A 15,654-nucleotide genomic window follows, 5' to 3' on the forward strand; every position below is an offset into this window, starting at 1 on the left:
AAATAAGCCAAACATGCAGAACCAGTCCTCCTTTCTTGTGTCCCCTGTGACAGGTGGACAGTACCCGCTGCCCAGGGGAACCGTCCCTCAGCCTCTGGGATCCCCAGAGGGAGCAGGTCGCGCCCGCCCAGCTCCTTCCTCAGGGGAAGAGGGGTTAGTGCCTGGTTTCTGCAGCCCTGCTGCCTGTGGCTCGGCCCTGGAGCGTGCCCGGCAGCCACGGGCCGGCTGTGTGAGGGGGCGGGTGGGATGGAGGTGCGGGACGGGAGCGCACCCACGGCCCCGGGATCCCCCGCCAGGTCCCTTTTCCTGGGGACGCCTCAGGTCTCGCCCTCCCCGCATAAAGTCCCACGCCGCCGCCAGGGGGTGCTGTGCCCGTGGTGAGGGCGGTGCCCCGCCAGGGGGCGCTCCCGCCGGGTCTCGCGCGGGAGGGGCGGTGCCGGCGGGCGGGATCTCTATGGTGACGCCGCACGCGGAAGCGCGCGGCGGCTGCCCCCGTGCGGGCGGGGGGGCTGATGCCGGGCGAGGAGAGGTGATGGATATTCCCAGGTAGCGCCCGCGGGGGCGGTGCTCTCCCGGACGGTCCGCCGGGTCCGATGGCGGGTGGCAGCGGCAGCGCGGGGGGCGCCGGGACCGGCGGCCGGTGAGGAGGGACCGAACAGGCCGGGCTGGGGGCGCCTCCGCGGCCAGGGCGGGACGCGGCGGAGGGGAGGTGGAGTGGAATGGGAACCCCCGAGCTCACTGCCGGCCCCCGCGTGTGCCTCCGTTGCAGGGCTGTCCCCCGGCTGGACGGGCTCTTCCTGCGGCGGTTCCTGCGGCTGCTGGCCGTGCTCTTCCCCGGGTGGCCCTCCGCGAGCGCCCTCATGTTTCTGACTCTGCTCGGTGTCGCCTTGCTGGGTGAGCCGGGGTGGTGGGGATGGGGGGGCGGCATCCCACGGCTGCTCCCCGTGCTCCCCTGCTTGGCCTTGTCACCGCTGTCCTTCAATTCCTTCCTGTGCTTGCCTCCCTCCTCCAGAGCAGCTGGTTATTTACCAGGTCGGCGTCATCCCCAGCCAGTACTATGAGGTCCTAGGGAACAAAGATTTCTCCGGGTTCAAAGCATTGACTGCCGTTGCCGTGACTCTGATCATAGTGAACTCCACGGTAAGACCAGAGGCTCAACATGTCTTGAGAGAGGAAGGGAAAGTTACCCCTGGCTCCCGTCATGATTCTGGTCACAAAGGATCTAAGTCTGCCCATGTCCAGCTAGGTAGATACGTGTGAGATGGATCACTAGTACAAACTGCTAGTTTTTATTTCATTTTGGGAAATGCTTGTTATTCTCACTTATCTCTTCCTGTCTTTCTCTTTGCCCTCATTCCAGCTAAAAAGCTTCGACCAGTTTATCTGCAACATGATGTACGTGAACTGGAGGAAGTCCCTCACTGAATACCTGCACAGCTGCTACTTCCAAGGCCAGGTCTACTACAGCCTGCATGTGCTGCGTGAGGACATCGATAATCCGTAGGCTGCCTGCGGCTTTTTTCAGTATCTTGCTTGGCTTCTCCTGGACTGCTGTGCACCCTTTCCTGGCTTCTCTGTGTCTCTGGCTAGGGGCTTGAGCCCTAGAAGCTTTTACCATTTAGGCACAAATACCCTCTTCTGCTCTGGTGGTACCTGTTGCTGGGAACTCCTGTGACTGCTGGTCATGATGGTTTTAGGGGTAGGATGTTTCAGTTGCAAGGAATATGGATATCAATCAGAACAGGCACCTACTTCTAGTATAAAACATGCTGTCTGCAAACTCAACCCTTGGCACTCAGTGTGACATTACAAAGGGCCTAGCTGAAGTCAGAGAGCAGTGCCTTTCTTGCCTTCACACAGCCAGTGCTTTAGGACAGTCCCTGTTCTGTTTGAACTTCAACCACCAGAGTCTGCAGCTGAACACAATTCTGTTCAGTTGGGTTTTTAGTGGTTTTGATAACCCTTGGGAGTAACATCCAGGAAGGGCTTTGTTTTGCACTGTATGAGGGCTGCATTTCCCTTTTCCTGTTCCTAGGAAGGAAATGTCAGGAGTGACTCGAAATATGAGAGGAGGAGCATTCAGTCCCTCCCTGCTTGTCCCAGCCCACTCCAACTGAAGTCCCTCTCCAATTTGCTTGGTGCACTGTCCTGCTTACTGCAGAGCTGCTGATCTTCCTGGGCTGTGCAGCAAAGGTCGAACACCTCCCTTCCTCACAACTGCGTGTGGACCTTGGCCTTCCAGCCTGTCCTTGCACACAGGGCACTGCTGTTGCAGTTATACAGTTTGAAGAGTTAAAGATCCTACGTGAGACATCATGTGAGAAGTCACAGAATCACAGAATATTCTGAGGTAGAAGGGACGCACAAGGATCATTGAGTTCAACTCTGAAGTGAATGGCTCATGCAGGAATCGAACTCATGGTGTTATTAGCACCATGCTCTAACCATCTGAGCCAATCTCAAGGTAGAGGCTTTTTTCCCCCTTCCAGAATTTAAAGAAATTATTAAATACTTGTTGAAAAACAAGAAATCAAAGGATAATGTTTTACGAACAGGTGTTTAGAGATTCCAGGCTTTCCTGTTCATTTCTGATGGTGTTTTGCAGTGGTAGCGGAGTTGTAAGGAGAGATTAAAAATCCATGCACCAAGGCATGCAGTGCTTCCCAGGGAGTGTAGTGCATTGGCCATAGCCTGCATACCTGTCTTTTTCCTTGGAGGTGGAAGGGAAGTGGAGGACAGAGGCCCCTCACCACATGATTATTCTGGTCAAGTTTATTTTTAACCAGGGAATGTGTTCACACTATGCAGTGAAATGCAGGAGATAACTGGGTCACTCTGCTCTGCAGCAATAGAGCCAGCTCTCTTGACCTTAGCAGACCAAATGTGTGAGATTACTGCAGAGTATTTCTCATTAACACCTTGCTTCTGCTCCAACATCCAGTCTTATTGTTTAGTGTCTTTTTGGTGTCACTGGAAAAATTCTCTTCAGCTTGCAATTTCTTGATGAGAATTTTTTCTCTGCACCTTAGAGAGAATGAAATAGAGAGATGAAGAGACCTCCCATTATGCAGTGCAAACCAAGCTGAGTGTTAGATGCATGGAGTCATCTATCTCAAAGGAATGAAGAGTGCATTCTAAGTGACATACAAACACTTGCAGCACCTAACAGGGCATTTGAATTGATGTTTATGTGTTTTCATTACATGTTGCTTAATAGCTCGTAAAAAGCAATAGCCTCCCATGAGTCTGTAGCACATCTTAAATTACAACTTTATGGGAACAATTGCAGTCTGAGGAGAAAGAAAAAATTATGACTGTAAGGTCAGTCAGGGTGAGAGCTGCCCCAAACCTACATCCACTGCTGTTCCAGGGCTGCAAAAGATTTGAGATGAAAGTCATTGTAGTTGTATCTGCACTGAGAATAACCAGGGGTCCAGCCTTGCTCTTTGTTCTGATCTCCAACATTCACAGTCATGTCCTTTCCACTTGGGCATAGCACAGCAGGCTGAAGTCCTTCTCCGTGTACTCTGGGCAGATGAGGTGCCGAGGGAGTAAATATGTTGAAATTCTTCTAGTTACCCCAAGTGCAACTCCTGCTCAGCAGTGCAATAGGTGGGACTTGAAGGTCTGTCACCCGTGTGCCTGCTGCCAATGAGGTGAGAAGGGTTGGTGTACTGCTGCCTGCTTTTGGGAGCTAGGGCAAGTGGAAGCACTTTCTTCCTTGCAGCAAAGGGACCTGCTACTGTGGAAGTGTGGCTTTGATGGAAGTGTTTGCAAATATGCAACAGTTGACAAAGGCCTGTGCCATAGCCAGTCCTGATAGCTCTCATGCCTGAGATGCAGGACCAGTACTGAAGGGCTGGGGGAGAGTCAGCAGTGTTTTGTAGTTTGGGGGTTGTTCCAGGAGAGGAGTAAAGGACAAGAATGCAAGAATGCAGAGACCTTTAGCACAGAGTTGAGCAATGTTGTTGAAAGTGAAACAAAGGATTAATACAAAGAACAGGGTGGAAGTAACAACAAGAGCTGTTCTTCCTGGGTGACAGGGAAACCCTCTTAGTTTGGTCCTGCTGGGCCATGGAAATGGTCTCCTATGGGGGAGCAGAAGTCACAGCTGCAGGTCCCTCCCAGGCGGGGTCGTTCACCTAACCCTGTCCTAAGTTCCCACAGTGAGACAGTGTGGCTTGTTCCCTTTTATGGCTTTAGTACTGGTTCTTGCATCTAGGCTTTAACAGTGTCCACGGCTCTTTGTGTTGAGCAGGGACCAGCGCATCAGCCAGGATGTGGAGAGGTTCTGCAGGCAGCTCAGCTCCATGGCCAGCAAGCTCGTCATCTCACCTTTCACACTGGCCTACTACACACACCAGTGCTTTCACAGGTAAGGATGCATCCTGGCCATGCTTTTATGCCTCTATCCTATGCTCTTTTTTGAAGCCTGGCACCCATGTTACAACTCCCCAGATGGATGTTTGTACGCACAGGTGAGTGGTCTCTGCACTCCAATGGGAATTCTGCCTTGGGGATACTGGGGTGTGCAGTGTTGGCTCCCAAACCTCTGTGAAAACCAAGAGAGGTCACAGCTGAGGTCTCTGATTGCTTGAGACCAGTGATGCAGGAATGTCCTTTTCCTTGGTTTATTAGCTGACCTCTCTTTCTCCTTCTCTGTAGCACAGGCTGGCTAGGCCCAGTGAGCATCTTTGGATATTTTGTCATTGGGACGATTGCAAACAAACTGTTGATGAGCCCAATTGTGTCTAAACTTGTGCAGCAGGAAAAACTGGAGGGCGATTTCAGGTGAGTCGCAGCTGAGCAGTGTTTTCACTGTTTCTTGACAGCTCCTGTGAAAGCTACATTTTTGTCCCCATTCAGTGCTATGTATGCAGCTGCTTCTCTTGTCTGTGACTTTCCCCCCACTCAGAGAAACCTACCTGTGCAATCATGCTCCAAAGTCTGTGTACTGATGGACACTGCCCTTTGTCATGGCAGGCAGTGCCCTTGGTTCAATCTTCCAGCTCAGTCTTCAGGCTGTTTGCCTGGTCATTGCTGATGCCTCTGCTATGGGTGTGTTGAAGAAAACTGAATGTGGAGCTTCACTGGGTGCAGATGCAAGTTCAGCAAAACTGCATTTACTGACAGAAATCAAGTTTTTGCTTCACCACCACTTTCATTAAGTTCCCAAAACATCACAGTCTTTCCATATGCTCTGTTAACTCACCTACTCTCTTTTTCTATGCAGGGTTGACTGGGTGTGTGGCAGGGGCTTTGCAGCTTTCCCCGGGGCTCAGGGTATTCAAGGACAGCAGCAGAAGCTGGTGTGGCACAGGGAGCCTAGGCCAGGGCAGTTGGTTGTGGTGACTCTGTATGGTCGAGATGCTGGACTAGCAGCAAACAGGACCAAGGGCTAAGAAGTTGTGAGCAGAGAGCAGGATACCAAACAAATGCACCATTGAGCTGGTCCAGAATGATGTCACCATGTGCTAAGCCTTGGTCTCTGGTGCCTTTTTGAACCTGTTGAGTGCTTCTGTCAGGAACTGCCTCAGATCAGTGCTCTGACAGATGTAAGATGAGTTTCCTCTAACAGGGGTTTTAGCTACATAATTCACTGAGCATTTGTGTACCATTATTATGTTTTTCTTGGTTATCCAGGTTCAAGCACATGCAGATTCGTGTCAATGCAGAACCAGCTGCTTTCTACAGGTTAGTAGTGTTCATTTCTTCATATCCTCATAAGGATCATCCCAGTTCAGGGCATCTTTGTTGTATTTATGTGTCCCACAGGAGCCCAAGTCCTGTTGCTGCAGCCAGAGCTTTCTGTCCCCTCCTTTCCACTGTAGCGTCATACAGCCCTGACATGGTGTTCTTTGCATTCTGTGCATCATTTGCAGAAATAATCCACAAAAACTGGAGACAATTATTTTTCTTCTGCCTCCATTCTAACATCCCTAGAGGCCAGATACAGATTTGGTGCTGACTTAGAGACAATTGCTGATGTTTTGCCAGGTCCTTACCTGGAAGATTGATCGAAGTCTTATCGCATCTTGTTCCTCTGGGAACTTGTTACATGTTGCTAACATCCTGCTGTTGCTGACCTGCATTTCTTCTGTGGGTGTGCGAGCTGCTGCCTGGCCAGCTTACCTCTGCTTGCTCCTCTTGGTCAGTCTGTGCTCTGACCCTCCCTGTGCTGTACTGCTACTCTGAATTTGCTCAGTGCCATTTGCCCCAGAGCTGAGCACACAACTGGGAGCCCAGCAGCACCTCCTTGTTTAGTGATGCCCTGAAGTCTGCTGAGCTGCTTTGTTCACAGAAATGTTGAGAACCCAGGAAAAGAGCCGTGATTTTCCTGTAGCTTGTTTTGGGGTGGCAGGAGGTTGTTGCTTCTCTCTTGTCACAAGTCTGCCCTTGCCCTGTGTGTTGTGAAATTGCACTTCTTCCAGGAATTTAAGCAAGCAGAAGCTGTCATCTCTCTGGTCTTCCCTGCCTGTGATCTATATTTGTCTCCTTCGTGCTGTAATGACTGGGCATTTCAAGTGTTGTAGTGCTGTCTCCAAAGTGGTTTGATTTCAAGATCATTGCTTTCATAAAGATTTATATTGACAGGTATGAAACTGATTTAAATAACTGAAATCAATCTTGGTTTGCATTGGCAAGTCTGAGTTATCTCTTTGTGGACTGGTTGATTCCTACTGGTTGATTAGAATTTTTTGTAATGGAGAAGATACTCTAATTGCATACCCTTATTTAAGCTGCAGTACTTTTCCTCACAATTTGGAATTGTTTTATTCTGTTACTAAGTAGAAAATGGAAAGTGAATTATACAAGAAAATAGAGTGTCTTACTTCAGCACAATCTGTTAGTAGGAAAGGTTGACTTTGTGAGAAACTAGAATTAAATTGAAATGCACAAAACCAGGCATTTTCATGGTATTCATCTTAATTAAAAATAAAGGAATTTTTTTAAAGGTTGCATTCTTAGAGTCCTGCAAGAGGATGAGCATGAAGCGAGTGGCTGGTTTTGACTGCTCAACTTCTCTAGCTGTTAAACCTTGTCCTCTTGCACCTGCCTGACCACTGTTTTGGTAAAGGAAGAAACAAAAGCTGAGCACTGTCACTTTTTTACTTTTTTTGTTTCTAAGCCTTTGGCAAACTTGCTTTAAAAGTGAAGTGAGTGAAAGGAAAAGAGGAAACCAATACAGGAATCTCTCTTCCTCTGCAACAGAAATAGTAGCTCTGGTCCTTGGTGCCTTGCTTGCCTTTAACTCCTTGTGTCCAAGGTTTTGTCCTCTCTGAATACATGGACAGCAAAGATTGCTGTCAGTAGTTCAGTAGTTACCTGAACTGGGTTGTAGGACAATAAAACCAAACTGAATTCTAGCAAGATGCATTTTTGAGAAAGAAAATGTATTTTTCTAAGACCTGAGAATCTTCAGAAATGAGACTTAAAAAATCTTAATTTAGATGTTTTTGTGCAGCTTCTGGCCTTATCTAGTCAGGCCCTTCTGTTGCATGGACTGTGATGGGAGTGTGGGTATGTACTGAGCACAAGCCTGTGTTAGATGTCAGGGGCAATAGCTGCTGTGGCTATATCTCTTGAGTGAGATGTGGAGCTCTCTGCATTTTGCCACCTGAGGGCAGCCTAGGCCTTTTAAAACAGCAGAAGGAGCTGCCGCACTTGTTGAAGGTGGTGGTTTAGAGCTGAGATGTCTCCTTGCTACTGGCTCAGCCTGGCCATGGGAGCATCACTGCAAAATTGGCTGGTGGGTGACCCGATGGGGATAGCCCTGGAAAGGGGGAGTTGTGGGGCTGGGGTCACCCTCACTGGGGGCTGCACTGTTCAGGACTTGTCTTTGACCCACTCCTGTGAAGTGGGAAATAGAAAGAGGTGACCTGGGGCTGCTGGCCATGTAGGCTGTGTGGGCTTATTATCACCTCCTGGACTCCCCTCTGCCCTCTCCTTTCTGGCTCTAGCTGTGTAGCGGTTCCATCCCAGTCTTCCACCCAGGCTCTGCTTGGGAAATGTGTTTGACCTGGGGTGTGCATTGCTCCGGGCTCGGGCCTTGCAGACAGTGACCCTCCTCCTGTTTGCAATAGCAGCATCCACAGGCTCTGGGAGAGATTTGCAAGACTGCTTGTTTCAGCCAGTTTCTTGATGATGCTCTTCAGGAAGGTGCTCTTGGCTGTTCAGTTCCTGCTCAATGAAGAGCTTGTTACTTGGAAGTGAAGGTGCCAGACTTGTTCCAAGCCTCCGTTTTAAAGCCCATGGGTCCTGGGATGTCTGTTGCAATCTTATTTTACAGGGCTGGGCGAGTGGAGCACATGCGCACGGACCGGAGGCTGCAGAGCCTGCTGCAGACCCAGAGAGAGCTGATAGGCAAGGAGCTGTGGCTATGCAGTGAGTGGGGAGTTTGAGGGGTGAAGTGGGGTGTGTGGTAGCTCCATTGTGGTGGCCCACAGGCATGGGAACTCTACTGGTAGAGCATTTGGGTGGGTGCTGCGTTTTCCTCTCCCGCCTCTTGCTGGTGCATGAAAGCCCTGAGGGTGAACAGAGGGTGTCTCCTGGAGTGCTAAATGGGAATCCTATAGTCTAAAAGCCTCATAAAGAGGCAGAGCTGTGGAGAACCCAGGAATCTGGCTTTCTGGGGGGCAGGTGTTCAAAGGCCAGGAAAAGAGGGAAAGGCTTAAGCTTTGGGGAAGGAGAAGATGGTGTATGTGGTTGGAAGCTGTGGAAACTTCTTTCCTATAGAGCCTGTCCCTTAAGCATAGTTGTCCTCTGAAAATCTCCCTTCTCCCATTGTCAGTGAGTCCAGGTTTTGGCTTTAAATGACCACTATAAAGACAGCTCTTCCTCATCTCAGAAACATAGTGAGCTTCTGAGCAATGTGTGGGAGGGAGAGCCCTGAACAGAGGTGTCTGTGGGAATTTGGGGTCTTAAGTCTTTCTGCCTGTTGTGTGCTCCAAGATACACTTCATGGAAAACAATCTCAACCCAGAGCTTCCTTTTTGCAATCCCTCCTGTTTACTGTGAGTCAGCCAGACCCCTGAAGCATAGAAACAAGCAGGCAAAGTGACTTTTGCCCCATGGTGGTTCCTGAGCTGTATGTCTGGAGGTTTCTCTGTTCAGGAGTCTGCCCCAAAGTGCTCTTTGCTTGGCAAATGAATTTTCACCCTAGTGCTTGTGCTGTCCTGTGAAATGAGTTCTTCTGCTCTGGTGCATCATAAAGGGCTGAGACAAGAACATGTGTATTCCTCTGGCTGGGCTCATGGGCCACATTTGAGCCTGGCTGGGACAGAGGTTCCTGCTCTAACTCTTTATCTTCTCTCAATGTGTTTCTGCCCAGTTGGGATCAACACCTTTGACTATCTGGGTAGCATCCTGAGCTACGTGGTCATTGCCATTCCCATTTTTTCTGGGGTCTACAGTGACCTGAGTCCAACAGAGCTCAGTGCCCTCGTCAGCAAGGTGAGTTAAGGGTTATATCCCAGACTTCATTGTGGATGGTGAGCAGGCACTGAGGATGGAGGTTTCATATGGGGCTGGTGGCCCTGGGGCTGGATAGTCATGCAGCACTTGACCTTCAGGTTAGACTGTCCCTAACCATGGTGTCATGGAAATGGGAGCTTGTAGCCAGCTGGTATATGATTAACCTGGGAGTGAGAGCTGTCAAGGTCACATCTACATAAGTGTTTACTAGCTCAGACCTGAGTGTCTAAAAAATAGCGAGATCAGAAAGTCTCTGGCTTTCAGCAGTGTGGGGGGATTGGGGTCTGCTCAGTGCTGCAGGTCTGCCCGTGGTGACCACAGCCACCAGCGAGGCCGAGCTAGCTTGCATTTGCCTTCCTGACCTGACTCGTTACCAGATACTCAAAACTGGCTTCTGATAGAGAATGCAGAATTAAAAATAGCTAAGTGAACACTGCTGGCTGAAACACCCTCCTCTGAGCCTTATACGGTGCTGGTGGCATGGATCTGCATGACTTAGGGCAAGTGTGCTGGACCCTGGGCTGGCCAGCAGGCACTCTGCAAATACCATCCCTGGGTGGCAGGACATGTGTCCACCTGGCAAGAACTGCTGCACTGAGCAGGGAAGCCCTGTTCCTTTCAAATATGGTCATCTTCACTCCCACCACCATGGGTGACTTCACAACCTCTCATTGATCTTGCAAAGTCAGCTGACATGGCCAAATATGTGGACTCCTTGGCTGCCTCCTTGCAGTCTTGAAGTAAGGGACAGCACCCCAGCTCAGCACTGACCCTTACTCTGGCATGTGATTTCTCCCCAGAATGCTTTTGTTTCCATCTACCTCATTGGCTGCTTCAGCCAGCTCATAGATCTCTCCAGCACTGTGACCGATGTAGCTGGCTACACACACAGGTGAGCTTCTCTGTCAGCACATCTCTGGGAGAAAGGGAAGTGCAGGACAAGACTCTGCCCATGTCTGTGCTAAAAAAATAAGAAAAAATTGCTTGTGTGCAAACATGGGCACGTTTGGATATTGTGAGGAGGCTGCTGGAGTTGTCTATAGCATTCATGCAACCTCTTGTTTGTCTAGGATTGGTGAACTACAGGAGACCTTGCTGAGCCTTGGCAGAAAAAAAAATTGTAACTACTCAGAAGCCAAAACGAGCTGGGATTTGGACAGGTGAGTCTCCTCTCAGCAACTGGCCGGCTTGCAGCTTACATGCCAGAGTGTGAGGCTGCTGTGGGATGGAGATGGCCCCTGCTATCAGAATCTGTTGCACACAGTTGGTTGGAGCAGGCAGTGCTCACTGTGATTTGTTGTTCCTGGGGTGCGTGGGGCAAAGCTGCTGTCACAGAGACACAGGAGGTCTAAGGTGCCTGATTTTTGACAATCTCAGCGTGGTCACTTACCCCCAGATCTCTCCTCCTTTGTCTTGGTGGTGGCCCAGCAGCCGTTTTGGGGAGGACCCAGTACCAAGGGACACAGCTTTCCTTCTGGACCAAGTGACGCTTTCGGTGCCATCCTCTGGCAAGCTGCTCATCAAGGACTTGAGCCTCAGGATCTCACAAGGAAACAGTGTGATGATTGTGGGAAACACTGGTACAGGGAAGACATCTCTCCTGAGGGTCCTTGGAGGACTCTGGGAGAGCACACGGGGTAAGGACTGCTACATGCTGCAGCCTTCTCTTTCTCAACCAAGGCTACTCTGAGTTTGGAAGGTGGTCTTGTGAGGCCAGTGCCACCTTGTGATGGTGAATGTGTCACTGATCCACCGACTGGAGCCATTCTGTGGCTATCACATTCTGTGGCTCTCATTGCTTTGTCCTGTGTTGCAAACACACTTTTGTGGGGATTTGTTGGCTACTTCATGGGACAGGACTACACAGGGGGCAGTGGGGAGTTGCTGGTATTGCAGGCTTGACTGAGTGTGTCTCTGTGCAGGGAGCATCAAGATGCTGACCTGCTTTGGCCCCCGGGGAGTGGTATTCCTACCACAGCGGCCCTTCTTCACCGACGGAAGCCTGCGTGAGCAGGTGAGCCCAGGGGCTGTCTCTACTCTGGCCTCAGCTCTGCTCCCAGCTGTGGTCATGCCCTGTGAACCTATATGGTGCAGATAGGCCTGCAAGAGGGAAGATGCCTGTGGCTGCTCTTTTCCCTTGTGCCTGAGTTCATGCTACCCCCTTTGCATACCTGAAGGACTGTGTCCAGCTCCCTCAACATGGTTTCTTTTGCTCTGTTAAACAGGTGATCTATCCCCTGAAGGAGATCTATCCAGTTTCAGGTATGTGGAAATTCATTAGAGCAATTAACCAACCCTGTGGTGTCGGCTCACTGTCCTGTACTCAGTGTAGCTTCTCCCCTGCCATGGCCCATCAAGAACACTCATCTCTTTTGCTTTTGTTGCTCTGCTTTTTCCTACAAGATTTACCTTAGTGTATGTTAAGGTCAGCTCTGTGTACCCTCCCTTCTGGGAGGGAACGTATTCACTTGATAAGAATTTACTCTCTTAGTACAATGAGAACAAGCTGGCCATGCTCTACCTGCTGTGCTAGACGTGATACATGTTGCTGTTGGGATACATCTGATCTGTCTGGCACAGTCTGACTTTGGGCAAGCCATGTTTGTCTTCATCTCATTTTCCATTCACCTCCATCTTTCACTGTTTCTCTTTTTCAAATGATATCCCAGGGCTTTGCATTCTCTTGAGGTCAGAATACATAGATCCTTTTTTCTTCCCTACCCTCTTCCCAAGTCAGACCACATGAGGTCTGCCGTAGCTTGGAGATGTCCAGCAGTGTTATCTGCTGCTTTCAAACACTTGGGAGTCACAATCTTGCTGAGAGTAGCTACAGCCATCAGCTACTGTTGAAGCTGTTCAGCAGCTTCCTAGAGGTCCATGGCAGATGCACAGCCCTTCTACTCAGGTTCCATAGATGCTGACTGTACCAGCTCAAATGTATATTCTGCTCCACAGCTGATTCACCCTGAGGTTTTTCTCATCCCACATAGCGTCCTTTTGCCGGCTATTACCTGAGCCCTGTTTCCCTGACTCCACCACCCGCAGTGTGCAGTCTCAGCTGTAAGAGCAAAACTGGTAGGCAGGGCCTTGGCAATTGAAGCCTGGATCCTTGTGTTCTGGCTGTGTCCATCTGTGGCATGGACTGACCCAAATGCCAGGTGTATCTGTGGAGCCCAGCTACCTACTGGCATGCTGCTCACAGGCATGGTTAACATTTTTAAGGAAAGGTCAGTCTTCGAGGCTATCTGTGCCAAAGCTCAGGACCTGGTATAATTAAGGGATCAGGTCAGCTACACTGAATGTCAGGAAATCCTTCCCTTCTGCCCCACCAACTCCTCTGGGCAGCTGTGGCTTCAGCACACATTGCCCTTGCTTATGCTGTGCAGCTTTCTCCCCAGGGTCTGCAGATGATGAAAGAATTGTGCGATTCCTGGAGCTGGCTGGGCTGGTGAGTCACTGGTGGTGCTGCTGCCTTCTTTCCTGGTGCTACCAGTGAAGGAAGAAGGGATGATTTTTTTGTGGCAGCACAGCATGACTGTGTGCTGGACTTATGTGGGGACATTGTAGCTGGGGCAGGACTGTCTATGGGACAGGAAGAGAAGGAGGGATAAGGAGCAACTTCAGCTCAAGTGGGGAAAGCGAGACTAGCAGGAAAGGGGTGGTTATGCTCAGAGCCATGGGCTGACAGGGTTGGCGACTGTGTTCACAAGTCTGCTGTGCTCTCTGCAGACTGATTTACTGGCAAGGGCTGGAGGACTGGATGAGCAGGTGGACTGGAACTGGTAAGGGAGCTCACTATCTGCATGAATTTGGCTGATTTCTTTGAGTGGGGAACACTTCTAAGCAGCATGGCGAGGGGCACAAGGAACATGGGGACAGTTGCTTGTTGGTGTCTCTGATATCAGAAGCCATATAATTTTCAGCAAACAAGTTCTGTTTCTTGTGGGAGGTATTGAATCTTGACCCTGCTGCAGGTATGACATCCTGTCTCCAGGGGAGATGCAGAGACTCTCATTTGCACGGCTCTTCTACCTCCAGCCAAAATATGCGGGTGAGTGACTGACTACTAAAGAAAAGGGGAGGGGGGGAAGGCAGGGCCTCTGGTGTAAAGAGAAGCTGGTACAGAGACAGCTCATGAAATCCCTTGTTTGCTAGGAGCATGCTTCGCCTTGGCCATTATTTTAGCAGCATAGCACACAGAGGATTCAGTTGTGGAAACATTTCATTATTTATGTGGAGGATGGTAAATCAAGAACTGTACATAAGACATACTCTTTTTAGGGAATTAGTGATTAATGTTCTTCGTCCAGGTCCAATGGCACCTGTCCAATGGCATGCTCACCAGTTGCTATGTAAAGAAGTGTTTATGCTGGGGAGTGTGGTGGTGGCTGCCATATCTGAAGCTCACAAACATCTGTAGGGTTGTGGAAGCAATATGGGAAATTTAGCCATGACATGGCAAAAGAAGACAAGGACCAGTGGAGAAACAGTCCTGAGAGATCACAGAAGCATCTGTGATTAGCTGATGGGGCCAATTCCTTAGTCTTCTCTGCTGGGTGGGCTGTTGGAGGACTTGCCATGAGGGCCAGGGTGGATGTGGGTGAACAGAGCCAGTGTCAGTAGCAGGCAGCCACAGGTAAGTACCTCTCTTTCCCCTGAAGCCTCCATCACAGCTTGGTGCTGTCTGGGCAAAAGGAACCTGTGGATTGCAAACTAAAAACTGTAGAGATGGTGTAAAACAAATTGAATTTTTCTGCTCCAGATCTGTAGTATTTACCCTTAACAGTCAGGAAGGTGCTGCAGGCCATCCTAGCAGCTCCACATGTGGTGTACTGGAAGGGTGCACTGGCTGCTGCTCATTTTGGTGCTGTGGCACGTGGCTTGTCTTGAGAAGGTCATGTCTCGGCTTTCTCACTGGGGGGATGAGGCAGTGGCTGGCAGCTATTGAGGGAGAGGAATGAGGAGAACAGTGCAGTTTGGATGGATTCAAGGACTTGAGGGAAAGGACAGCTTTCCAAATTGACTGACACCAACTGTGCTAGAGGAATACCAGAGTCCTTAGGCTTTTCCTCCTTGCCTTCTTTACATGCTCTTGGTGAACTCCAGTTAATAAGTGAAATGTTCTTGGCAGTTGCTGCTCTTTTGCCTAGGGGAAATGTCTGGCTGGAGAGGATTTGTGGGGTTTACGACATTTCTTTCAGTGCTAGATGAAGCCACTAGTGCCTTGACAGAAGAGGTGGAGCATGAACTGTATCGTCTGTGTCTTCAGCTGGGCATGACGCTGATCAGCGTGGGACACAGACCCAACCTGGAAAAGGTGAGGCAGGGAGACAGCATTCCATGCCTCCCTGGTGGTGGCAAGATAGAGGAGATAGAGAGGGTCTCCGGCGAGCAGAGGGGAGTGACTAAGGCTGGAGTACATCACTGTGGGAGGACATGCCCTTGTAGAGACATCCTTCAACATTGTGTTATTGAATTACAGTTCCACAGCTGGATTTTGAAACTTCATGGGGAGGGAAGATGGGAGCTCACTCGATGTGAGAAGATGAAGCGGCTCCCTGCTGGGGAAGGACACTGAAAAACATGCCCTTGTCTGGCCAGATGCAGAACCTGCACATCTGGGAGAGCTCTCAATAGCAGACATGGAGCTGCCAAGCCAGCAGCTGTCAACATATGATTCAAACAGTGGAAGACCAATTCTGGATTTTGCTGATGGACACAGAGCATGTCAGAACTCATAGTGTGGGGTTCTGTCAGGAGCAGACAGCTATGCCATCCTTCTCACGGCCTCCTTCTGCCTCCCTGGCTCTCATGCGGGAAAGGGGTGAGCTGCTAGGCTGCCCAAAGAGAAGATGCTGCCTCATGGGCCTTGTAGAAACAAGGGCCAGAGGAACCTCTGCTTTGTCCAGGATGCAGTGGTGTGAGGCTAGGATGCAGCCTCCTTTTCTGCCCTCTGTGCCTTTCTGGGAGCTCTGTCTTTGATACACAGCTCTGCAGAACAGATTTCTGCACTTTGTGGCTCTATTGAGGGTTGTGTTCCCCAGGAGGAGCATTATAAGGGGAGGAGAATGCTAGCACAGAGAAGGGGTGTGTCTCTGCTCTCCTTATGACACATAGCTACATGTAAAAGGAACATTTTTGTATTAAAATATGGAGCCTGTTTTCAAACTATTTTTATGG

At 50.0% G+C, this 15,654-nt stretch overlaps 1 protein-coding gene across 11 annotated transcripts; it reads left to right on the forward strand.

Moving 5' to 3' along the window:
• Window positions 1–255: 255 nt before the first annotated feature.
• ABCD4 (ATP binding cassette subfamily D member 4) lies at window positions 256–15,091 on the forward strand. Of its 11 annotated transcripts, none has more exons than XM_051806496.1 (19): window positions 440–546; window positions 770–894; window positions 1,013–1,140; window positions 1,361–1,500; window positions 4,259–4,375; window positions 4,666–4,791; window positions 5,644–5,694; window positions 8,291–8,385; window positions 9,332–9,453; window positions 10,275–10,366; window positions 10,545–10,634; window positions 10,903–11,111; window positions 11,397–11,488; window positions 11,700–11,736; window positions 12,861–12,922; window positions 13,204–13,256; window positions 13,449–13,525; window positions 14,676–14,791; window positions 14,957–15,091. In XM_051806496.1, exons 1-19 carry the CDS (start codon window positions 455–457, stop codon window positions 15,050–15,052), a joined length of 1,920 nt encoding a protein of 639 aa, XP_051662456.1. In that variant the 5' UTR covers window positions 440–454; the 3' UTR covers window positions 15,053–15,091. The 11 variants fall into 11 exon arrangements, with proteins under 11 accessions (XP_051662454.1, XP_051662456.1, XP_051662457.1 ...); XM_051806497.1 differs by having other exon boundaries at window positions 12,873–12,922; XM_051806499.1 differs by having other exon boundaries at window positions 519–640.
• Window positions 15,092–15,654: the final 563 nt, after the last annotated feature.

This window comes from Manacus candei, unplaced genomic scaffold (assembly GCF_025592945.1).
Source record: "Manacus candei isolate 608988 ecotype Guabito, Panama unplaced genomic scaffold, ASM2559294v1 h1tg000067l, whole genome shotgun sequence".
NCBI lineage: Eukaryota > Metazoa > Chordata > Aves > Passeriformes > Pipridae > Manacus > Manacus candei.

Coding starts and splice junctions, on each gene's coding strand:
- ABCD4 (XM_051806492.1), top strand. CDS start 455: ATGGTGACGCCGCACGCGGAAGCGCGCGGCGGCTGCCCCCGTGCGGGC. Junction 895..1,012: donor GCTCGGTGTCGCCTTGCTGG/GTGAGCCGGGGT, acceptor TCCCTCCTCCAG/AGCAGCTGGTTATTTACCAG. Junction 10,635..10,902: donor ACGAGCTGGGATTTGGACAG/GTGAGTCTCCTC, acceptor GTGGTGGCCCAG/CAGCCGTTTTGGGGAGGACC.